Genomic DNA, 26,621 nt, shown 5'->3' with positions numbered 1-26,621 from the left:
ATATTTATGTTAAATAAAAATAGAAAAAAAAATAAAAATATTGAGAATGAATGTGGAAGTGACATGTGGCATAAAAAACCTTACTTTATATATATACTATTGATATATATATATATATATACACACTATTGATTGATTGATTGATTGATTGATGTGTAGTTTGTTGAGATAAAAAATACTGAGTGCATAAGATCAAAAGTTTGTTGAGATATTTATGTTAAATAAAATAGAAAAAATAATAAAAATATTGAGAATGAATGTGGAAGTGACATGTGGCATAAAAAACCTTACTTTATATATATACTATTGATTGATTGATTGATTGATTGATGTGTAGTTTGTTGAGATAAAAAATACTGAGTGCATAAGATCAAAAGTTTGTTGAGATATTTATGTTAAATAAAATAGAAAAAATAATAAAAATATTGAGAATGAATGTGGAAGTGGCATGTGACATAAAAAACCTTACTTTATATATATATATATATATATATATATATTATTGATTGATTGATTGATGTGTAGTTTGTTGAGATAAAAAATACTGAGTGCATAAGATCAAAAGTTTGTTGAGATATTTATGTTAAATAAAATAGAAAAAAGAATAAAAATATTGAGAATGAATGTGGAAGTGACATGTGGCATAAAAAACCTTACTTTATATATATACTACTAGTTTAGAGACCCGGCGTTGCCCGGGTTAGATATTAAATAGTAACTTTTATAAGTTTGTGTGCACGAATACACATGTAAGTATATTAGATTGAATTTAATTAAAATTACAATTATAATAATATCTTAAAAATATATATAAATGATGAGATGAATGTCCAATGCAAGAATAAAAAGTATAACAAAATCAATAATGAATTAGTCCAAGTGGTAAGAGTTTTGGGTCCCTTTAAACATGTGGTCATGGGTTTGTTTCGTGGCCCATGCGTATGAGAGAAAAAAATCGATTGAAAGGGAATAAAATTGGTGTTTGGCAAACCTGAAAAATGAAAAATGTTAGAAGAAAAGAAGGTTTGAGGTTTCAGCTTGTGCTCAAAATATGTAAATATGTGATTAACAAAAATTTATTTATTTATAATTAACATTTGCATTAGAATATGCTGCTAAAAGATAACATAATAACTAATCGAACCTTTTTTTTTATCAAAAATAAAAACTAATCGAACCTTTTTTTCCTCAAACATAAAAACTAATCGAATGATATAGTGCTAAAAGATAGTAATAACTAATTGAAGTTTCTTTTCCTAAAAACAAATAAACAAATTGAAGTCTTTTAATCATAAAATAAGATCATACATGTAAACTTTGTTGAAAGTATTATGTGTAGTTTATTGAGATATTTCTGCTACATAAAATATTAGAAATTCAAAAAAAATTTAAAGAAAATATTGAGTGGATAAGATCAAAATGTTGTTGAGATATTTATGTTAAATAAAATATTAGTTTTTAATAATAGAAAAAATAATAAAAATATTGAGAATGAATGTGGAAGTGACATGTGGCATAAAAAATCTTATTTTATATATATACTATTGATTGATTGATTGATTGATGTGTAGTTTCTTGAGATATTTCTGCTACATAAAATATTAGAAATTCAATAAAAATAAAAATAAATACTGAGTACATAAGATCAAAAGTTTGTTGAGATATTTATGTTAAATAAAACATTGGTTTTTTTTTGACAAAAAATAAAATATTGATTTTTAAAAATAGAAAAAATACTAAAAATATTGAGAATGAATGTGGAAGTGACACATGGCATAACAAACCTTACTTTATATATATATATATATATATATATATATATATATATATATATATACACTATTGATTGATTGATTGATTTAGAATTAAGGACCTGAAATAATAGTATAAGTGTTATCATAAAATGATAGTGTAGGTGATTAATAATATTTTTTTTGAACAATAGGTGATTAATAATATTAAAACGCTACTGGTGAAATAATAATATTTTAGGACCTGAAATATTATTATTAAAATCAAAACGCTACTGATTAATAATATTGAAACGAACACTATTGATTGATTGATTGATTTAGAATTAAGGACCTGAAATAATAGTATAAGTGTTATCATAAAATGATAGTGTAGGTGATTAATAATATTTTTTTTGAACAATAGGTGATTAATAATATTAAAACGCTACTGGTGAAATAATAATATTTTAGGACCTGAAATATTATTATTAAAATCAAAACGCTACTGATTAATAATATTGAAACGAAAAGGACCTGAAAAAATAGTATATGTGATAATAGTATAGGTGATTAATAATATTAAAACGTTACTGTTGAATCGAAAAGAGAAAAAAAAATAGTATAAGTGTTAGTTCAAGGACGTGAAACAGAAACAATAGTATAGGTGTTAGTTCAAGCACCTGAAACTCATAGGTGTTTGTAATGGATGCCAACAACAATAGTTCAAGGACCTGGAAAAAAAATCAGTAAACTCATTCGTAGGTGTTAGTTCCCTTTATATTATATATAAAAATGAAAATCTAAGCATAAGTAAAAGAAACAATAGTATAAGTGTTTGTCAAACCTGAAGAAAGAAAAAGCTTAGATCAAAAGAAGGTTTGAGTTTCAGTTTCTGCTCAAAATATGTGATTACGTGATTAAAAAATTCTCCTTTATTTATAGTTAAAAAAAAACCGAAGCCTTTTTTTCCTCAATGAAAAAAACTAATTGAATAATATGGTGCTAAAAGAGATAGTAACTAATTGAAACTTCTTTTCCTAAAAAAAAGAAAAAAACTAATTGAATAATATGGTGCTAAAAGAGATAGTAACTAATTGAAACTTCTTTTCCTAAAAAAAAGAAATATTTAAATGAAAAAACTAATTGAATAATATGGTTCTAAAAGAGATAGTAACTAATTGAAACTTCTTTTCCTAAAAAAAAGAAATATTTAATGGATAGTATTGAAAGTATTATATATAGTTTGTTGAGACATTTTGGCTACATAAAATATTAGGAATTAAATATAAAATTAAATAAAAATATTTCAGGTCTTGAAATATTATTATTAAAATCAAAACGCTACTGATTAATAATATTAAAACGAAAAGGATCTGAAAAAATAGTGTAGGTGATAATAGTATAGGTGATTAATAATATTAAAACGCTACTGTAGAAATGAAAAGGAAAAAAAAATATTATAGGTGTTAGTTCAAGGACCTGAAACTCGTAGGTGTTTGTAATGGATGTCAGCAACAATAGTTCAAAGGACCTGAAAGAAAGAAAAAAACAATCGGAACACTCACTCGTAGGTGTTAGTTACCTCTCATATTATATATAAAAATAAAAATCTAAGCATAAGTAAAAGAAACAATAGTATATGTGTTTGTCAAACCTGAAGAAAGAAAAAGCTTATATCAAAAGAAGGTTTGAGTTTCAGTTTCTGCTCAAAATTCGTAGGTGTTAGTTCCCTCTCATATTATATATAAAAATAAAAATTCAAGCATAAGTAAAAGAAACAATAGTATAGGTGTTTGTCAAACCTGAAGAAACAATAGTATAGGTAAACGAAACAATAGTATAGGTGTTTGTCAAACCTGAAGAAAGAAAAAGCTCAGATCAAAAGAAGGTTTGAGTTTCAGTTTCTGCTCAAAATATGTGTTTACGTGATTAAAAAATTCTCCTTTATTTATAGTTAAAAAAAAACAAATCGAAGCCTTTTTTTCCTCAATGGAAAAAACTAATAGAAACTTCTTTTCCTAAAAAAAAGAAAGAAAAAAAATAAACTAAAATTTAATGGATAATATTGAAAGTATTATATGTAGTTTGTTGAAATATTTTGACTACACAAAACATTAGGAATTAAATATAAAATTAAATAAAATATTTAGTGGATAAGATCAAAAGTTTGCTGAGATTTTTATGTCAAATAAGATGTCAAATAAAATATAGAAAAAAATATAAAAATATTGAGAATAAACGTGGAAGCGACACGTGGCATAAAAAACCTTACTTTATATATATACTATTGATATTGATTGATTGATTGATTGATTGATGTCTAGTTTGTTGAGATAAAAAAGCATAAGATCAAAAGTTTGTTGAGATATTTATGTTAAATAAAATAGAAAAAATAATAAAAATATTGAGAATGAATGTGGAAGTGACATGTGGCATAAAAAAACCTTACTTTATATATATACTATTGATATATCAGATTTTTTTTCCTTTATCATTTAAAAAGTGCAACAAAGTCGATGAGTATATTTATACTTTTTTTTTCATTATCCCAATTATATTAGACAACTTTTTTTTATAATAAAGACTGTTGTTAGTGTCATTAAAAAAAAGAATTTAGATTTACTTTTTTGTTATATTGTTGGTGTCATTGAAATAGATAATCATGGTAAGTATGATATGTTATAACTTGAAAGCAACAAACGTTTATATTTTTAGTTTTAATCAAAATCAAAATTTCATTAAAAAAATACCGGTTCATAATTTTCAAACGTTTGCGCAATAAAAAGAGCGAAAAGACGGGCACGTGAGTTTTGTTACTTGTCAAGTTGTCAATATATCAATCCTTATTAATTTTAATTTATTTTATTGAAGAAAGTTTAGGTGAGTGGGCTCCGAAACTCACTAGAATCAGGGTAGACCTCAAGGGTTAGACAACACTAACAAAGGTACTTAGATATACTCTATTAAAAAGGCCCTGATGCTCAGGGACGGACCCACTTGTTGCACTATGTGGGCCGTGACCCTCCGTTCCTTTTTAATTGTCACTTTTGGAGAAATTTTTTGTTTCTATTTAACCGTCACTTTCAAAGTTCAATGCAACATTAAATGTTGTTTTTTCAATATTACCCTTAGATATTTATTGCAGAGAGAGAAACATATGAAATGAAATATTAAATTAATAAGGCCATTATAGTAAAAGTAAAAACAATTGTATCAAAAGTAGTAATATTTATTGATTGTCTTGATTTATGTAAAATGTCAAAAAATGATAATTAAAAATTAGCGGAGGCAGTACATAGTACATGTTTGGTAGTGTTTGTGACTTTGTGTGCAGCAGTGGTTTAAAATACTACCCTGTAGTTAGTACATTACAAAGTACTCAATATAAAACAATTGTATTATCCGATTACTAATATGACGCAAGACAATTGGATTTAAGAAAATTTTGGCAAATTGCTCCAGGAAGTGAGCTTTAAGAAAATACAAAAATATAAATAAGAAACTAAAACTTTCCTACAGGCAGTTGGATTTCAAAATTTTGGCATCAATACTATCATAACTCATAAAGAGCCAAAGAACATGTGAGTGGAAATAGAAAGCAAGAAATAACCCCAATTTTTTTTTTTTAAGAAGAGGAGGAAAACAAGTCTATTTTTGAGAGCTTGAAAACTATTTTTTAAATGTATACTCTAACCGTTAATTTTTAGAATCAGGGGGGATTGACGATCTTTTTATAAAGCTCATTGAGACCAAAAAATATAAAGTGTATCCGCTAGTATATTTACTTATAGAGTTATCTCTGATATTACTTGTGCGAAATGCAATAACTGAAGGACCTTTCTTTGCTAGCATATTGTAAAAATGGAATGTGAAATTGCATGAGATGAACAATCAAATTATGGGTTCATTCTAACAAATCTCTCGTGTGTGTTTGTGGATATGTGGCATACACTGTCCAAAATTCCTGAGTCTGTCCCTGCTGACGCTGGCAATAGGAGTTAAACACACTACCTTACGTATGAGTCAACACCGTACATTTTTTAGTCAACGTTCTTGACACTCCTTAATTTTCTTGTCATAAAAATCATTGATTCATTTTGCATCTAACTAAAATTTAAAATACTTTATCCTAAATCTGGAAATATTAGTATTTCAAATTTCAAAAATAAAATAAATATTCTTGTTTCATAAATCAACATTTTGATGATGGACGAGATTTTACAAGAGCTTTGGATATTTGAAGTTGTAAGCATACATGTTTTTATGATTTTTTTCTTTATGTAGAACCTTTTTTTTTCTCCTTTGTTTTTAATAACTTTTTTAGAATGCTTGCAAATGATGTGTGAGAGTTACGGAGTGCCAACATAGTTGGAATGTTGTAACTTTTACTCTATGCTTTAGCACTATATTCCTTTATATAAAAAAAAAGTATCCAATATTTAAAAAGGAACTAGGACCTTATCTACATACTTTTATATTTTCATGTTTTATTAGAGTTTTTTGTTATCAAGTTTGTTATGGAGTATGGAATTTAAATTTTCATGTTGACTCTCTCTCTCTCTCTCTCTCTCTCTCTCTCTCTCTCTATATATATATATATATATATATATATATATATATATGTGTGTGTGTGTGTGTGCGCGCCCCTATCATTTACAAGGTTTTTATATGTCACATTTTTTTAAAGTTATTTTTAATTTTTTTATAGACTTGTACGAGTCTACAGATCATTTACGAGTCTGTGTAGACACGCAAGTCAGACAACTTTGGGTAAAATAAAACACACTAAATAGAAATTCAGTTGAATTAACTATTATCAAGCTAAATATGAAGATTAAAAAAAAATCAAAACCCTTTTCTATTAATCACCACTCCACTTTCCAAATCTCATGATAAACTATCTATTTTTTGTGGTGGTCAGGGTTTGAACCCCCGACCTTGCATATATTATGCATTGTCCATATCAACCGAGCTAAACTCACGAGGACTCATGATAAGCTATATACGTACAAATCAAACAAACCTGAAAAGCTAGTAAATTAAAATAAATATCGATAATTTGTGTTTTTTTTTTTGCACAAGTAATAAATATTGGTAATTTATGTTTTTTTTTTTGCATAATAATTTATTTTGTTAATTACCTTTTCTTTTTTTTTTTGAAAAAATTATATTTAAACAGGTTAATCACTTAATCAGGCAAAGCAAAAATATAAAATTCAAAAACAAACATTTTAAATTCTAATCAAATCCCTTAAAAAAAAACCTATGTGCTACGAAAATACTTGGAACATTTTAATCGACCAATCAATTAAAAAATCTAATAATCATTTAGCAATCTATATGTCGATCTATAGCACATACATAAGCGTACAAACGACTATTTCTTACTTTTCTTGAATGAGAAATATTAAGACTATAGTTTAATATAACATGCGTTCCAAAGTCTAAAACTGGACCCTCTATTGGTAATGAATACAAAAACAATTCGTAGAAGACTTGTGAGACTAAGAAAGAGAAGTTTTTTTTTTTTTTTTGACAAAGAAAGAAAAGTTTGTTTAGATACATCAAACTAGTGAGAAAAAGGATGAAATATTTCCCAACATCACTATGTCATTCAATGAGTATTGTGATAGAATCCACTTTTTAGTTTCATTCATGAAGATTTAAACAAGAATCTAGAATTTATTAATGATGAGAGTATTGGATTTAAGGTTGAATTTAATGTTCAAGAAGTGAATAACGATATTGAAGCTTTGGGTGGTACAAGTGATACAAGGTATCTTAATAATATTTTCCATGAAATTTTTGGTAGCTCGTATGACTCAATAGTTTAATGTAATTTCTGGCATGCATAATTTTGTTCTTTCGAGTGATTTTGTGGGTAGATAATGAAGCTTGAGATCAACTTTTTGCAGTTCATAAAACTTATGTTGGTCATATCCGTGGCTCGAATGATGCTCATGGTACGCGTCTCTTGATCAACAAGTTTATTTTCTTTGCATATTCCCAATACGAGTTACGAGAGTTTCATGTGATAGAATAGAAGTTTTGTCTTAAATACTTTTGCTCTTTTGATGCATCTTTGTTACTGTCTCCATTTTAAAAAATAATTGACCTAGTTGATTAATTCACACCGATTTAAAAAAGTGTATAAATAAAAGAGAGAATCGTTGTTTCTCTAAAGTATTTTTCTTGTTGTATTCACATTTACAATAAATGTAATGTGACGGATATTATGATTGATTTAAATTTTATTCCATCTGTTCCTTTTTAAGTGTCGTTCTAGTGCAGATTTTTCGTTCCTATTTAACTGTCATTTTGATATTTTTAGGGTATGATTTGTCAATTATACCCTTTATCAATTACTCTTATCTTTTTCAATAAAACTAATTAATGTTATTTATTTGAAAAACTAAAGTTTGTTTTTTTTTTAAACAAAGTTTGTTTCTTATTATCTTAAAATTTAAACAAAATTTTGTTACCTATAATAAGGGTTCCATGAATAGTTAAAATTCTATAAATAAGATGAATAGTAATTGTTAACAATTTCAAGTGCAAAGTAAAAGAACAGATCTAAGAGAAATAAAATAAAAGACTCCATGAATGTTCAAAAGCAAGAAAGAGTGGAAGACTCATTGGAACGGCTTATGGGAGGTGAAAAAGAAGAAATAGTTGAAGACTTGTTTGACAAGATAGAAGAACAATATTTAGAAAATTGACAATTGTTTGTTATTTTTTTTAGGCAAATAGAAAATATAATAAATAAAAAGAAAGAAATACAAAGACTGGGGGGACATAAAACCCGACCCATGAAGACTCAAACGAGAATACATCCTTATAAAACAGTCTAAAGTGGATCAACTCTAATCTATCCTAACAAAACTTCACTAATCACCGGCGCAAACCAGCGAACCCGCGTACGGGCACGAAACCAAGTTACAAAAAAAAGTGAATATCTGCAAAGAACATCTAGAGTTTAATTATGGTGAATGGATTGACCGCCAACACGGTAACAAAATCCAAGTGCCAACAGCTCCCTGATCAACAACAAGCATAAAATGCTCTTTCGAGCAAAACAACGCGTAAGAACTCAGATCGAGGGATGAGTCCAATACGTTAGAAACCAGACCCTCTCGGGTTAAACGAACCAGACCCTTACGGGTTTTAGAATCACACACCAAACCCTTTCGGATTTACGAAACAATCCACTACAAAAAGGTCAAATCCAGTCCCACCAGTCGAAGAACAACAACAAGACACAACAACAAAAACATAAACAAAACATAATACAGGACAAAAACAACGAACAGAACATATCAGCAACAGAAACAAAAGCAACCTCCAAGATCCTCAACGTCGTGGCAGCAAAACAACAACCATGAAAACTGCAGATCTCAACAGATCTGAATGGAACCAGATATCAAAGGTTGCGTAAGAAGATGATCACCACCCTGAAACAGCGACGAGCCACCACCTTGAAATCTGCAAACCATCACCAAGAAAAGCTTGAAGATAAGCAGCACGCCACCGCCGCTGCCAACCACCAAAACAAACCCCGACCCTCCAACGAAACTCACGAACCAGTCTGCATGCACACAAACACAAGCTTGTGAAAACCCATATCTCTCCGTCAACCCCAAACCCGAACAGATCTGAAGGACAATGAAAACAGGGGAAACACCGGCCGGGAAGAGGCGCACCGGTGGTGCGGAGAGTGAACTCGTCGCACCACCATCGCTAGAGATTACATTGGACCAAAGATGTTTAGATGTGATGGGGAAGAAAGAATAAGGCGGTGGTACTGTTGTGAGAAAAGAAGAAAAGATGTGGTTGAAGTCTAGAGAGAGGCGAGACCTTCTCTCTCTAGAAAAGATCTGTTCGACAATTGTTTGTTATGAGAGAGAGAGTGTGCAAAAAAAAAAATTGTTGGAGAAAAAGATAGTAACTAACAATGTTTGTTACGAGAGAAGATAACATATTAAATTTATTGGAAAGAGAAAGTGTGTGAAAAAAATGGAAATATATTGGTGGATTATAATAAGGGTATAATATGAAGAAAATGTGCAAAAATACATTTCGCTATTTTGGTGTTAAAATTCTAAAATGACACTTAAAAAGGAACGTAATTAGTATTAGTTAGAGTGTATAATTGAAAAAATAACAAATAATGTTGTATTAAAAATTGAGATGATTTAGTCATTTTAGAACAAATTTTTCTTGGCAATAGGTCAGCTATTTTGGGACAGATAATTATCTTTTATTACTATTTTTTTCTTTGTTCATTTTCATTGCATCTTTTAGATTACCAAAGCTCAACATTATATCACTTAAGGTGTTAATTCAGTGGTAAAAACATAACATTGTAAGTTAAAGGTACAAGGTTTAAATCTCATAAGAGACGGTATTATTACTGTCACTTTAATTAATAATTAATTTCTTTTTATCTAATTTAAAAAATATATATGTATAAAAAATCTTCAGTAATTCACTCAAATATATTGCATGCATGTCTTTTAATGATATCAGTCTTCATCAAAACAATAAGTATAATTGCATCACATATTCTCAATACAACTTCCAAGTTTCACAACACAAAAATGAAGTATTATCTTCGATTTTACGATCTCTTTTAGTGCATCTTTAATACCTTTTAGTTTCATTGTTTGTTCACAGTATACTTTTTGGATTCCTAAAATTCAATTGTTTGGATATATTCTCAAGAAGAATATGGTCAAACCTGTCCTCTCAGATGTGTTGTCGATAGGGGTGGGAACAGGCCAGACCGTCCGACAGGGGCCTATGGCCTAGCCTATTTAAAGCCTAACTCGGCCCAGCTCGTTTAATAAAAAGGCCAGGCTCAAGCTTTTTATAAAGCCTATTTACTTAAATAGGCTAGGCTAAGGCTTACAAAAAAGCCTATTAAGCTCGTCGGGTCGGCCTATTAAGCTTTTAATATATAATATGCATTTCATTATTGATAATGTTGATGCTTTATTTTTATAAACTCAAGCTTTCATATGATTTGGCTATTTAGTAGCAGATATGTTGGTGTGATTAGCCCTTCGTAAGTATTTGTTATTTAGTAGAAGTCATATTTGTGTGTTTTAGGCCTTCATAAGTTTTGACCTATTTAGTGGTAGACTTATAGATGTTCCTAGGCCTTAGTGTAAAATAGGCTTTTAAATAGGCTTTCAGGCTTCATCAGGCCTTTAAAAAGGCCAGGCCAGACCTCAAAAATAAGCCTATGATGGGTAATAGGCCAGACTCAGGCCTATAATTTTTGAAGTAGGCCAGGCTTAGGCCTTACAAAGCCCGGCTCGGCCTAGCCCATTTCCACCCCTAGTTGTCGACACATCTTTTAATACATTTTAAATTAAGTAAGTCATCAATTTTAATTGCAATACATGTTTCGAATGTGAACTACACATTCCAAACACATTTGTTAATTTCAATGACAAACAATATCTGAAACGTTTTTGTTTAATTTTTTTTTGTGACACTCTAAATCTCAAATGCAAATATAAAAATAAAACACATTAGTTTTAAAGAAATTAGTATCAGGGAGGCATATTTACACTTATGCAAAATACTTACTAAACAACACTAATTAAACATGAAATTAAACACTAAATTAAAAGGCACAATTAAAATTGACCTAACAATTGAGTACTGAAAAACAAAGAAGCATACAATAATTAATTAAACTACTAAAAAAAAGTAAACATCACAAATTAAGCATGCATATTAATATTAATTATTTGAAGGCTCCGACTTGATTTTTATCCCACTTGGAAGAGGGGTAAGAGCAATCATACTATGATCATCATCATTGACTGAAGCATGTGACTTATCAGTACAAGCAATAACAGGAACAAAAGTAGTTGTTCCGTCATTGAGCTTTTGAATCTGAAGACGCGGTCTCTTCTGAATCCTAGAAATGTATCTCTTTTTTTTGTCTTCTTCACTTTCGAACTTGTAGTGACTTGATGAAACATGATTAGCAAATTTTTGTGATGTTTCAAATATTTTGTTACATTTTGAACATGGGTACGGTCCATATTTCTTGTGAGGTAGGCTATGGGTTCTTCCATCATCAATATTTTCATTGCTCTTCTTCTTCTTCCTCATATCGTTCTTGTTCCGAAGCATGGGGTAAGAGCAATCATACTATGATCATCATCATTGACTGAAGCATGTGACTTATCAGTACAAGCAATAACAGGAACAAAAGTAGTTGTTCCGTCATTGAGCTTTTGAATCTGAAGACGCGGTCTCTTCTGAATCCTAGAAATGTATCTCTTTTTCTGTCTTCTTCACTTTCGAACTTGTAGTGACTTGATGAAACATGATTAGCAAATTTTTGTGATGTTTCAAATATTTTGTTGCATTTTGAACATGGGTACGGTCCATATTTCTTGTGAGGTAGGCTATGGGTTCTTCCATCATCAATATTTTCATTGCTCTTCTTCTTCTTCCTCATATCGTTCTTGTTAACATCTCCAACATCAGCAACAGGAATATTAATCATTTGAGAAGGCAGTTCTTGTGATTGTGATGATAAGCCTACACGGAGATCAAGATGAGAAAAATCAGCAGCAGAAGTATTCATCGTCATCATCATGTTGTTGTTCTTGTTGTTATTTATGATGATGTCATCATTAATATTTATATTAATGGATGATGACGATGATGATGTTGATGTATGCAAATGCCCAAACTGACCTTCAAGAATCTCCATCGCTTTTAGGATTCCCGGAGCATGACTTCCAAAATTATTGGTACCAATTGATGATGATGAATGAGTTGTGTTGTAACCATGCATCCATTGAAACAATCTATTATTGTTCATATTGGTGGATTCAAGATGAGGAGGAAAAGGGGAAGATGAAGTCTTTTAAGAATACTTGTATTGAATAGGTCGTAAAACTAAACTCAGATGAGGGGAGAAAGGGGGGATGAAATGTTTTTGCAAACTGATTTAGCCTAAAAAGATTAAGGTCCAAGTATTATAGTTCATGCTTTACCATTGTATGATCCATCCATTGACACACTACCATCTTGCATGTAACACACTTGGAATGTTGCATGAAATACACTTGGATGATTGCATGAAGAACATTTGTTTTGTTGCATGTGATTCTTATGCCACTTGGCTTGATGCATGTAATTTTTTTAGACAAGGATTGATTGTAGTCCCACATCTATAAGCCATTGGATGTTCGATTCTATTTTTTTTTTCCGGGCCCTTGATTTATTTTGATTAAAAAAATAAAAAATTCAAGTTGGAGAGAGACCGAGAGAGGTGGATGTAGGGAATCCACATCCTAGAAATATGAGTTCATAGTGTAATTTCATCATTCAATAATTAAAAAAATCAAAATTTGTGTTTCTTAAAGATAGTGTCTACTCCCCGAGTTTCGAGAAAGTCAAATATTTGTGATTTAATTTGTTGACGGTGTAAATATTCTTATATTAATGGTATATACAAATTAATTATATTTATGAAAACTACTTGTATATTTTGATTGGTAAATATCAATATATTTGGCCAACCATGACATAAGCTTAAAATTAAAAAATTAATCGTGTGTTAGGTTTGTGAGTGCATGAATCGAGTACGTGTTAGTCTTTCTTGACATGATATTTTAAAAATAAAATAATATATAAAAATTATATTTGAATTCCTTTTGATTTATCTTAAACGTCACATAGACACTAGTTAGCATCACCATTAAACTTAAATTTAATATTTTTTTCATCAAAATATAATATAATATTTTTTGGTTTCTTTATGATAATTACTAATTTAAACTTTAAAATTACATTCATAAAATATAATTTAACATTGAAGTTTTCAAACTAAGGCAATATTTCTATAATTGAAAAGTAAATTAATAATAATAAATAGTAAACTTGAAATTAAGAATAGGCTTGATTGTAGTTTTGATTTTCCTATTTTCATCATTTCAAAAAATTGATTTCCATATTTTAAAATTGGGAAATGCTTTATGTTGTGAAACATATACGTGGAAACTCGCGAATCAGGTGGCAAAAGAAATACAAGTCAAAACGTCTGTAATTTTCCTTCTTCTGTCAGCCGTAGGAAACGACCAGGATGGAAGATTGACTTCCTCATTTCTCTGATCTCAAAACCTGCTACCGGGGAAATTGTTTCGTCGCCAAACTTCGATCTGCCGCTGTCGGAGACAGCGATCCGCCGCCAAATTCCATTTGTTTGTGTTGAGTCGGAACGCGCCGAGCCTCCGTATTTGACTCAATTGGCCATCGAGGAAAATTGTAATCGTTAGTTTGATTGATATGTTTCACAATCGATTCATAGACTCGGCCACCCTCTTGTATGCATAAAATTGTTGTATTTTTTAGTTATAAAATATTTCAAAAGTTTTTTATTAGTAGCAAACAATTTAAAAGAGAAATATTGCTCCATGTCCATTTGTTGACCGGTTCCATATGTTCACTAATTTTCTTTGAATGCCTTCGTGACTCATCATTATTAAATGGTATTATATTCTATTTTAGTCTCTTAAAAAAAGAGAGGATATTTATACTCTTATGTTTATTTGACCACATCCTGGCTTTTACATCCACTTCCATTATTTTCTTCACATCCTTACTTGCTTAATTTTAGGAACCACTCAACCACCCTATTTAACCATTCCATGCCTATTTATCCCTTGAAAAAGTGTATGTATATTTTTTTTTTTTGAAGTAAAGTGTATGTATAAAAGTTATCAGTAGCACCATACAGAGGTTTTTTTACTGTAGAATAATAGAACTAGAGGTGTCAATAGAGCCCCAAATTTCAAAGCTCACTCAAAAAAGCCCCCACCAAGCCCACTAAATTAAAGCCCCCTAATTCCCAAAATTATTTGAATTTTGCTCTCCACCCAGCACGTTTTGCTCGCACCCTGCAAGCCTACCAAAAATACCCTTGCGCAAGTTAACTTGCGCAAGTGTTAATTGTTGCGCAAGTTAACTAACACTACGTGAGTTAACATGCGCAGCGTTAGTTAACTCACGCTGCGTGCTTTCTTAAACAAGGCAGAGCACCTCATTTCCTCATTTCTCATCTAAAATCTCAAAAAATCTCAAAAATCTCTCTCAAATCACCCAACTCCAAAATTCCTTCAAGTTCAAATCAAACAACACTCCAATAACAAGTAAGTTCTCATGATCAAACACCATTAACCTTTTATGTTTGCATGTTAGATTTTTTCTCTGAAATTAGAAATTTTAGATTTAGAGTTTGTTTAAATTTTGGTGTTTTTGGAAGGAAATCATACAATGTTAGGATGTAAATGACTTGTGTTGCTTAAAATGTTTGGATGTTTGCATGTTTATGTTGATTTTTTTTGAAATTTTTTTAGAATTAGGGTTTGTTTAAATTTTGATTTTTTTTTTTTGCAAGATATGATACAATGTTACATGCAAATGAGTAATATTGCTTAATTATTTAGATGTTTGCATGTTTATGTTGTAGTTATCATTTTTAGGGTTTATGTATAATATGCACACCAAGTGTTTGATTAAATGTTTGAATGAGTTTTTCATTGATTATTTTTAATTTCTATGTGTGTAGATTTGAAACAATGGCCGGGTGGATCGACGTTCATGCAACATTCAACGGCGGAGAACCTCAGAGGTTGAAGGTTCGGTGCCTTGATGTATCGTTAAGAGATCTCAAGGATCAACTGAATGAATTCAACCAAGGAGTCAACCCAAGAGACACAAGGAGGGTGCAAAATGTTCGGTATAAACGTCCAAAGCTCGACGAGGGGAGCGTATCATTCACTTGGGTGGAGTTAAAGAATGACGAAAACGTGACGAGTATGTTTTGGGAGCACACCAAGTTCCAGTGGATCGATATGCGGGTGACGTTGCTGAGATCAACTGAAGATATCATCAACAACTTGATTCCGCCAGAAGATCGTCATTAGTTAGGGTAAGGTGCATTTCAACTACAACATTTGTCTTACCTCTGAAATGGGGTGATTCAAACTTGCCAAACGGCGAGGACTCAAGCATTTCGCTCGACATTCATGTTTTTCCTTTGAAAAGATTAATTTTTTTTTAGGCTTGCTTAGATGATGGTATTAAGTGTCAAGGAATGGACCTCATTTCGTTGGCACTTGAATACCATCATCTAAATCAAGCCTGACAAAAATTTATTCTTTTCAAAGGAAAGCATGAATGTCGAGCGAAATGCTTGAGTTCTCGCCGTTTGGCAAGTTTGAATTTACCCCATTTCAGAGGTAAGACAGTTGTTGTAGTTGGAATGCACATTCCAACTACAACAATTGTCTTCCACTGGATGGGGTAATTCAAACTAGTTAAATGGCAGGACACCGGCATTCGCCCGGGAGTGTTTTTGTTCCATTCTAAATGTTAATTTCTTGTTGGCTTCGTTTAAATGATGGTATCGAAGTGTCAAGGTCTGGACCTCATTCCGTTGGCACTTAGATACTATCGTTTTAAACCAAGACCAACAAGAATTTAACATTTGGAATGGAACAAAAGCACTTCTGGACGAATGCTGGAGTCCTGCTTTTTAGCTAGTTTGAATTGACCTCATTCAGTGGTAAGATAATTGTTGTAGTTGGAAGGTACATTTCCGAATGTAATGTAATGATAGTTGACGTACATGTCTTTTACGTAATGTAATGTAATGATACCACAATGTAATGTAACGTAGATGAAATTATATCTAAATAAAATTGTCTAAGAATTAATGTTGTGTACTTATCGAATTTATTTATTCAAAACACCAACACCATTTTTATTTGAATTAATGTTGTGTACTTATTATAATTTACTTATTCGATACGCAATATTTATTTGAATTCACGCTGTCGCAATATTTGTTTGAATTTTATTCATATTTATTTTATTGACTTTATTCTTCTAATTTATTTTATTGAATTCACGCTATCGCAATTTTATTGACTTTATTATAAAAAATATATTGCGTTAATTAAGTCACACTGCGTGACTTAACTAACGCCCCATATAAGCTGTGCGTGACTTAACTAACGCACCATATAAGCTGTGCGTGACTTAAGTCAAACACGTTATAATCTCTGCGCAAGTTAACCTGTGTAAGTTGGCCGGTTCTAAAAACTGAAGCGCAAACGTTTCTTGTACGGTAGTCAATGGTCTTCAATGGTTTTTGCACGTTTTCCTTCACATTTGACCACGTTTTTTGACTCATTAATTGCAAATATTCGGTGGAAAACTCCGGATATAGGATGGGTTCGTTTAAATACGGATGGAGCTTCTAGAAGGAATAATGTGGCCGGTTGTGGAGGAGTGTTGCGAGACCATAATGGTAAGTCGATTTGTGGATTTTCAAAATGGTTAGGAGTGTGTAGTGCGTATGTGGCTGAGCTATGGGGTGTTTTGGAAGGCTTGAAAATGGCTCGAGAACGTGGTTTTCATAAAGTGGAGCTTCATGTTGATTCGAAAGCAGTTGTCTCTAACCTGGTGGATGGTAAAGGTGGATCAGCAATGGGGTTGAGTTTGTTAACAAATATTAGAAGCTTGGTGGAATTAAATTGGGAGGTTCGTATTTGCCATACCTTTAGAGAGGCTAATTCTTGTGCAGATGCTCTAGCTAACTTGGCGTGTGATGGTGGCTCTTCTTTGATTATTTATGAACAATGTCCTGTTCAGATGAGATTATGTTTTTTAGCTGATTATGTTGGTGTTGCAACACCTCGTTTAATTAAGCGTTAAGTTTTTCTTTCTTTTGGGCTAAGGCCCTCTTGTACTCCAAAAAAAAAAAGACAAACAATTTGTAGAAGATTTCTGAGGCTAAGAAAGAAAAGTTTGTTTAGATACATCAAACTAGTGAGAAAAAGGATGAAATATTTCCCAACATCACTATGTCATTCAATTCAATGAGTATGCATGGTGATAGAATCCTCTATTTATCAGTTTCATTCATGAAGATTTAAACAAAAATAATCTAGAATTTACTAATGATGAGAGTATTGGATTTAAGGTTGACTTTAATGTTCAAGAAGTAAATAACGATATTGAAGCATTGGGTGGTACAAGTGATACAAGGTATCTTAATAATGACTCAATAGTTTAATGTAATTTCTGGCATGCATAATTTTGTTCTTTCGAGTGATTAATGAAGCTAGAGATCAACTTGTTGCAGTTCATAAAACTTTTGTTGGTCATATTTGTAGCTCGAATGATGGTCATGATACCCGTCTCTTGGCCAACCATTTTTCTTCCTCTTCATGAGGTCATAGAATTGTAAAAGTAAAGCATATGAAAATAATTTTTTGCCCTATAAAAGTATAGTTTTGGACAAAAATATGATTTTTTTTCCCGTCTAAAAATACATCTAAAGACACAGGTGTGATGTTTTTTTTGGGCACAAGTCAAAGATCTTCCAATATCTTAATACCCCTACTTAGATCACAAACTTACGTTACCAAACTCGGCCACAAGTGTGATATTTTAGTTACATTAGAGGGATACATGTAAATCTTAAGAGTAGTGCTAGCAACACTCTCTTTTCAACACTCTCCCAAACACTCACTTCATTATTGGTTTAAATCAAGGTAAGTCTCAGACATTGAAAATGGGTTCCACTTAAAGTGGTGGGACATACACTAGCTTCATCCAATAAGAGAGTGAGTGTTAGATAGAATGTTGAAAAGAAAGTGTCCCTAGCATTATTCAAATAAAAAACTTCCATCAGGTGAGGGACCCACGTCAAATCTTGGTGGATTTAAATGGAAAGATGATTTGTGAGCCTCAGTGGATATTTACACTCAAACTAGACTCTATAATAAACTCGGAGGTAGAAATCCTCATTTGAGCCTAATTTAAGGATGTAAAAAATGATGTTTGGCGAGGAATAAATTATCACTTTCGGTCAAAATTTTGTCTCGGTCAAAGTCATTATCATGTATCACTAATGAACCAATTATTGTACAAGTTCCAATACAACTACATACTGCAGATTTGGTGTCAAGTCAAGAAACTATAGATCATATCAACATGATAATACATTTCATAGTATGTGTATTGTTGATTTTTGGAGTGATGCAATGACAAAAATATGGTTTACTGTGAATACTACAGTTTGATAACAAACCCTTAATTAGTTGATACTCTAGTATTTCCATTCGATCATCTTTTATTTTATAAAACCCTCTCATTTCTCCCTTTAGCCCTTCCCGTTTCTGCCGTCCACCTCCACCCTTTCATCTCTACCGCGATATGTAGCACAGGACTGGGATGGTGCGCTTGCGTCCCCGTTTGCAGCGTCACCATCTTCAACCTCGGTTGGGGTTGTTTAGGTGGACTCTGGCGTGCTGGTTAGATCCGCCGTCGCGAACCACCTTGGTTTTCTTTTAGCCTTGCAATATGGATTCGTTTGGGTCGTGAAGGCTGGTTGGCCGCCGTCGTGTTAGGCAAAGCCGCGGTGATGGTATGTCGCTGCGTTTCTGGCTCTGGTTTCAAACCCGACGGTGGTCGCCGCCGCCGTCCAGGGTCATTTGGTTTTCTGGCTTATTTTGTCTGTATTTCCGGCTTAGTTGGTCTGGACTCGGATTGTGATGGGTGGTTTCATTTAAAATCTAGATCCTTGATCTAGATCTAGATCTGGTGTTGGTTCTCGAAAAGGGGTTTCTCAATTTTGTACCACTTTTGTGTTGTTATCGTGTGTATCACCCGTTAGGGTTTGTTTCGGTGGTTAGGCGCCCTCAGTGTTGTATTGCTCCTCAAAGATCATGGATGTGTTTCGTAACAAGTCTTCTAGGCTAGAAATGGTCATGCACTTGTTGTCCGTTGTTGCTGCGAATGGTGAGTGCGGGTGTTACTGTGTTGGCCGTGCTCGTGGTGCTCATACCCATTGATTGACAATCCCTTGATCTGGCCTTCAATTGGTTTTAAGTTGCTTTCTATTGGATTTGGTTAGAAATGGCCGTGAAGCTTTCTGTCGCAGCATAGTGGGTTGTAGGCGTGGGGTTCTGTATCCGTGTTGGAGGTAGAATCTCTCACCTTCACGAAGTTTGGCTCTATATAACTTTGGGGAGGTTTCAAAATCCTCATCAGTTTACCTGATGCTGGACTGTTTGGCTCGAAAGAGACGTTATGCTTGTTGTTGTACCAAATAATTGTTGTTTCTTGGATCCATTATGTGTTGACGGTTTGTCCATACACCGCATGTTAGCCATTCACTGGTGTTGTTTTTATTTCTTTGTATCACCTGATTGGGTTGACATACAATTTGTGTGGATTGACTTGGTTAGATTTATGCCCCCAGTTCTTTTTTGTATTTTTTTTTAATAATATATATGAGCACCTGACATAGACTGGAATCTGCAATACATTCCAACTTTTGGACTGTGTTTCTATTCCTTTTTTATGTCATTGAACTCTTGCCTAATAAAAAAGGCTTAATTACACTTTTGGACCCCTAAGTTTCCCAAAGTTGTGATTTTGACCCCCTAAAAAAACAACTCTTTTCAGGCCCCCTAAGTTTACTTTCTGTTGCAATTTTGGCCCATCACGCCAATTTTGACCCAGTCAACGGACATGTGGGCGCCACGTGTGTAATTTTTTTTAATTTAAAAAATTATTTTTGTAATTAAAAAAATTGTTTTTTTATTACAAAAATAAAAAAATTTGTTTTTTTAATTACAAAAAATAATTTTTTTTTGTTTTTTCTTACTAATTTATTTATTAAAAATACAAAAATGCGTCCACGTCAGCGTTGACTGGGTCAAAATTGGGTTAAGGGGCCAAAATTGCAACAGAAAGTAAACTTAGGGGGCCTGGAAAGAGTTGTTTTTTTTAGGGAGCCAAAATCACAACTTTGGGAAACTTAAGGGGTCAAAAGTGTAATTAAGTCAATAAAAAAATATGACAAAAAATAACTATATTCAAGAATATATGAATGACATCCCTACAGGAGGATATTTTTTTAATTTTATTTTTCTTGTCTTTTTATTCTAATGAGTTAGGTTTATGTCCAACCGACTATTTTCTTCCATAAATTATTCTGCGCACTTAAAAAAAAATGTTTGGCAAATGAATTTATCTCTTTAAATTATGCGTTTTTGCATATGTCAGTTAAAATAATATTTGAATTTATGCAGTGAAATTAACAATTTATTTCTTTTTATCTTTTTTTTTTGGACACATTCATTATTCTTTACTAGCGGAAAGATGGGCACTATCGTGCCCGTCTGTCCGCTCTTTCTACTGCGTTAACGCATGTGATTATTTTATTATGTTTGTTTGTATAATTTTGATTAAATTTTAAAATATTAATGAAAATTATTGATATATTGATTTATAAACAAAATATTGTCAAGGCATATAACAAAGTTATTTATGAATTCAACATATTTTAGTTTGCCTACATATAAAATAAAGATAATGTACTAACCCCACAAACCAACACGAGCATGCTTTGTCCTCACTCACATGCTTACCGGGAAACTTCCCGGTAGGTCACCCATCCTAGTACTACTCCAAGCCAAGCACGCTTAATTGTGGAGTTCCTATGGATTGAGCTCCCGAAAAGAAGATGCATCTTGTTGATATGGGTAGTACCTAACAATTCTTATAAGCCTTCCTTCAACCATGTAGTCCCATACCTACACGGCCTCCGGATCCCTCTCATTCCGATGTGATTCGGTTCCTCATATCAACGTGGGGTCATCCTGTAACAGCCCGACTTCCCTGGGCTACCCGGCCTTGGCCGACTTCCACTATGGGCTACCCGACACTGTTACTGGGCCACGTTGTGGGTGTTAGAGATAAAATAATGATCTTTTATTGTTTATTCTAATAGTAATTAGTAACATCATAACATAAATGTATAAATGACATGTTATGTAAAAGAAACATTGTTTTAAACAAAATAATGATTTATTTAATAATTAAGAAAAAAATACGGTTCTCTTTATATAAAAAAGTCACGCTATTATAGTTTGTATAAGCAATTATAAACCAGCAAAGTTAAATAATCCTTGAAATTAATTGTAAACAATTGAATTATAATCACTTATAAACCAAACCAGCAAAGTGAAATAATCCATAAAATTAATCGACTTTGATTAGTTGTAGCATGAAAGAAAAAGAAAAAACTTACAGGTTAATTTTGAATTCTGATACAGAGGGTTGAGAGAGGTTGAAAAAAACTAAACAATGCGGGAACGAACTATGAACTGTGAGAACCCTACTTATTAATATTTCATGTTTAATATAGTCCTAACAAATCTTTTTCTAAAATATTTTGAGTCCTAATCTTTTTTTAGATGATTTAAAGTTTAATCTTTAACAATATTTTTTGCTCACGTTTGTTACTAATCGTTTTTTAAAACGATTTAAAGTCCAATTTTAACATTATTTTTTGCTCATGTTTGTTATTAATCTTTTTTTAGAGGATTTAAAGTCCAATCTTTAACATTATTTTTTGCTCATGTTTGTTACTAATCTATTTTTAGAGGATTTAAAGTTCAATCTTTAACAATATTTGTCTCACGTTTGTTACTAATCTTTTTTTCAGATGATTTAATTTCCAATTTTTAACAATATTTTTTGCTCATGTTTGTTACTAATATTTTTTTCTCACATTTGTTACTAATATGTTATTAGAGGATTTAAAATCCAATCTTTAACATTATTTTTTGCTCATGTTTGTTACTAATTTTTTTTTAGAGGATTAAAAGTACAATCTTGAACAATATTTTTTGCTCTCGTTTGTTACTAATCTTCTAAAAAAAGATTAATAACAAACGTGAGAAAAAAAAAATTATAGTCCAATCCTCATCGGCTATTATTTTTGTTTAAAAAAATTTAAAAAAGCTCATAGACCCGTGAGAAATAAAACAGGACAAAACAAATAACGTTGAGAGATGAGAATGAGAAAATAACGTTTCTGTTATTAATTAGTAGATCTATTCAAAAACTCATTTATCCGTTTTTTTTCGTAATCATATGGACCTTATAGGAGTAATATTTTTTTGATTGTTATAGTTTAAGTCAATGAAAATTAATTGTTATAAGGTCATTTATCTTGTTCTTATCTTCATATTTCATTTTAATCTTAACTTTTTCTTTTGATAAACTTTTTAATCTTTTTTTAATAAATTTTAAACTTATTCCTAATATTTCTAAAAGGTGTTAACTCATGTAAGTTCCCAACTTTTTCCCCTAAATTTTAAGTGGAACTTGATTTTTCCCCCTCCAAATCATTGTCTTGTACTCCCTCCGTTCCTTTATAATTGTCACTTTTGCATAAATTTTTTGTTTCTAATTAACTTTCGTTTTCAAAGTTCAAAGTATCATTAAATGTGGCTTTACCTATATTACCCCTATATATTTATTGTAGAGAGAGAAATGTATGAAATGAAGTATTAAATGATTAAGGTTATTATAGGAAAAAGATAAATTGTTGTATCAAAAGTAGTAAAAGTATTTGTTGTCTTGGTTTGTGTAAAAAGTCAAAATGTGACAATTAAAAAGAAACAGAGGGGAGTAAGTTGTAATGAAATCAATATCTCAGTAAGTCAACAAGTTTTATTTTCTTTGCATATTCCCAATACAAGTTACGAGTTTCATGTGATAGAAAATTTTCTTTGCATATTCCCAATACAAGTTACGAGTTTCATGTGATAGAAAGAGTGAAAATATTTATCACATGAAACTTCCAAGTTAAGAATAAGTATAATTGCATCGCATATTCTCAATACAACTTCCAAGTTTCACAACACATTTGTCAAAAAAAAAAAAGTCTCACAACACAAAAAAGAAGTATTATCTTCGATTTTACGATCTCTTTAAGTGCATCTTTAATACATTTTAGTTTCATTGTTTGTTCTCAGTACACTTTTCGGATTCCTAAACTCAATTGTTTGGATACATTCTCAAGAAGAATATGCTCAAACGTATCCCATCAAATATGTTGTCGACACATCTTTTAATACATTTTAAATTAAGTAAGTCATCAATTTTAATTGCAATACATGTTTCGAATGTAAACTACACATTCCAAACACATTTGTTAATTTCAATGTATGCACAATATCTGAAATGTTTTTGTTTGATTTTTTTTTTACACTCTAAATCTCAAATGCGAATATAAAAATAAAACACATTAGTTTAAAGAGATTAGACTCAGGGAGACTTATTTACACTTACACAAAATACTTACTAAACAACACTAATTAAACATGAAATTAAACATCAAACTAGAGAGCACAATTAAAATTGACCTAACAATTGAGTACCGAAAAACCAAGAAGCATACAATAATTAATTAAACAACTAAAAAAAAGTAAACATCACAGATTAAGCATGCATATTAATAATAATTATTTGAAGGCTCCGACTTGACTTTTATCCCACTTGTAAGAGGGGTGAGAGCAATCATATTATGATCATCATCATTGATTGAAGCATGTGACTTATCAGCACAAGCAATAACAGGAACAAAAGTAGTTGTTCCGTCATTGAGCTTTTGAATTTGAAGACCCGGTCTCTTTCGAATCCTAGAAATGTATCTCTTTTTTCTGTCTTCTTCACTTTCGAACTTGTAGTGACTTGAAACATGATTAGCAAATTTTTGTGATGTTTCAAATATTTTGTTGCATTTTGAACATGGATATGGTCCATATTTCTTGTGTGGTAGGCTGTGGATTCTTCCATCATCAATATTTTCATTGCTCTTCTTCTTCTTCCTCGTATCGTTCTTGTTAACATCCTCAACATCACCAGCAAAAATATTAATCGTTTGAGAAGACAGTTCTTGTGATTGTGATGATAAGCCTGCATGGAGATCAGGATGTGAAGAAGCAGCAAGAGAAGTATTCATTGTCATCATCATGTTGTTGTTCTTGTTGTTATTGATGATGATGTCATCATTAATATTGATATTAATTGATGACGACGACGATGTTGATGTAGGCAAATGCCCAAATTGTGCTTCAAGACTCTCCATCGCTTTTATGATTCCCGGAGCATGACTACCAAAATTATTGGTACCAACTAATGATGATGAATGGGTTGTGTTGTAGCCATGCATCCATTGAACCAATCTATGATTGTTCATATTAGTGGTGGATTCAAGATGAGGAGGAAAAGGGGAAGATAAAGTGTGTTTAGAATCCATGGATGCAAATAGATCGTAAAACTAAACTCAGATGAGGGGGAGAAAGGGGGAATGAAGTGTTTTTGCAACCTGATTAAGGCCTTAAAAGATTAAGGTACAAGTATTATAGTTCAAGCTCAACCCTTGTATGATCCATCGATTGACACATTACCATCTTGCATGTGATGCACTTGGAATATTGCATGAAATACACTTGGATGATTGCATGAATACCACTTGTCTTGTTACATGTGATTCTCATGCCACTTGTCTTGATGCATGTAACTTTCTTAGACCAAGATTGATTGTAGTCCCACATTTATAAGCCATTGGATGTTTGTTTCTTTTTTCCTGACCCTTGATGTATTTTGATTAAAAAAGTAAAAATACAAGTTGGAGAGAGATAGAGAGAGGTGGATGTAGGGAATCCACATCCTATAAATATGAGTTCATAGTGTAATTTCATCATTCAATAATTACAAAAATTATAATCAAAATAGGTATTTCTTATGGTTTGTTTGGTTGTGAAGAGAGAATGAGAAGAGAGAAAAAGGTGAGAGAGAGTATGAGAAGAGAGAAAAAGGTGAGAAATAGAGTAGATTTTTAGTATTGTTTGATTGAAGAGAGATATGAGAGAAATAGAAAAGAGAGAAGTGTTGATTATTTTTAAAAGTACAAAAATGCCCTCAATTATTTTTATTAAAAAAAACATAAAATTAAATTTTATCTTTTAGCTTAAATCAAATAATTAATTTATTTAACTCAGTAGACTAATTTTACTCGTACTAACTTCTTCATGAGTACAGATCCTCTCCATTTGAAGAATAAATGGCAATCACAATTTCCATCATAACAAGCTGACACGTGGAAAAAAGCATATCAATGGCTCAGATTTATTCAACTTAAATAAATTCATTTAAAATATTAAAAACAGAAAAATTGTTGGAATCCACTGTTCCCTTCTCTTTCACGATGCTCCACACTCACTAATGGAGGCCACAACTCAGTCATGGGTGGAACCTTTTTTATATTTTATTGTGGATAAAAAAGCTTCCCTTTTTCATAGGATTTTTCTAGATCTCAGATTTTCATATAAACTATGGTCAATATTATTTGTTTCTTAGAGTATCAAAAGAGGGACAAATTAAAAAAAAAAAAACGCCAGAGAAACAGAGTAATTAAAAGAGGAAAAGAGGAACAAGATGTGTAGAGAGTGAAAATCTGAGAAAATAGGGACTCCGACTGAAATACGACGCAAACAAAATGGAGTGACGAAGTGAGGACCCGAAAGCGGCGGAATGACGGAGTAAAGGGTGGAAAGCGGCGCAGTTGGGAACATGCAGAAACTGATGACAACTGACGATGGAGCAGTGCCCAGCGGCGACGGCGGTCGACGGCAGTTTTGTGAGGGACAATGGTGAAAAAGAAAACTGAACCGTTTCGGTCTCTTAATTTTGTTAATAATTTAAAAATTTAATCTGAGCCGTTGATATGTTTTTTTGCCACATGTCAGCTTGTTATGATGGAAATTGTGATTGCCATTTATTCTTCAAATGGAGAGGATCTGGACTCCTTGTTCATATACTGAATTTATTTTAATTAATATAAAAAACGTTGTTTTTTTATACCAAAAAATAACCTTTCTATTTTCTCATTATATAAAAACTAATCCTGCCTTCATCCATTATCATCAATCACCGTCCCACCCATCACCCATGTACCTTTTCCTTCTCAATTCCTCATAT

The 26,621-nt window shown here is 31.6% G+C and overlaps 2 protein-coding genes across 2 annotated transcripts; both read right to left on the bottom strand.

Moving 5' to 3' along the window:
- Positions 1-11,269: 11,269 nt before the first annotated feature.
- On the bottom strand, positions 11,270-12,680 carry LOC146940831 (uncharacterized). The gene is made up of 2 exons (XM_085757989.1): positions 12,229-12,680; positions 11,270-11,867 (listed from the first exon to the last, which is right to left on the bottom strand). Exons 1-2 carry the CDS (start codon positions 12,580-12,582, stop codon positions 11,484-11,486), a joined length of 738 nt encoding a protein of 245 aa, XP_085614115.1. The 5' UTR covers positions 12,583-12,680; the 3' UTR covers positions 11,270-11,483.
- Positions 12,681-24,008: 11,328 nt separating this feature from the next.
- Positions 24,009-25,255, bottom strand: LOC146940830 (uncharacterized). Its single transcript, XM_085757988.1, has one exon. The coding sequence runs from the start codon at positions 24,895-24,897 to the stop codon at positions 24,091-24,093; it is 807 nt and encodes a 268-aa protein (XP_085614114.1). The 5' UTR covers positions 24,898-25,255; the 3' UTR covers positions 24,009-24,090.
- Between the last annotated feature and the right edge of the window lie 1,366 nt (positions 25,256-26,621).

This window comes from Medicago sativa, chromosome 3, assembly GCF_051527215.1.
Source record: "Medicago sativa cultivar Bolivia chromosome 3, Bolivia_mono, whole genome shotgun sequence".
Lineage (NCBI taxonomy): Eukaryota > Viridiplantae > Streptophyta > Magnoliopsida > Fabales > Fabaceae > Medicago > Medicago sativa.
Note: the sequence above shows the minus strand (reverse complement) of the source record. Positions and strands in the feature narration are given on the sequence as shown.

Coding starts and splice junctions, on each gene's coding strand:
- LOC146940831 (XM_085757989.1), bottom strand. CDS start 12,582: ATGAACAATAATAGATTGTTTCAATGGATGCATGGTTACAACACAACT. Junction 11,868..12,228: donor CTGTTGCTGATGTTGGAGAT/GTTAACAAGAAC, acceptor CTTCGGAACAAG/AACGATATGAGGAAGAAGAA.
- LOC146940830 (XM_085757988.1), bottom strand. CDS start 24,897: ATGGATTCTAAACACACTTTATCTTCCCCTTTTCCTCCTCATCTTGAA.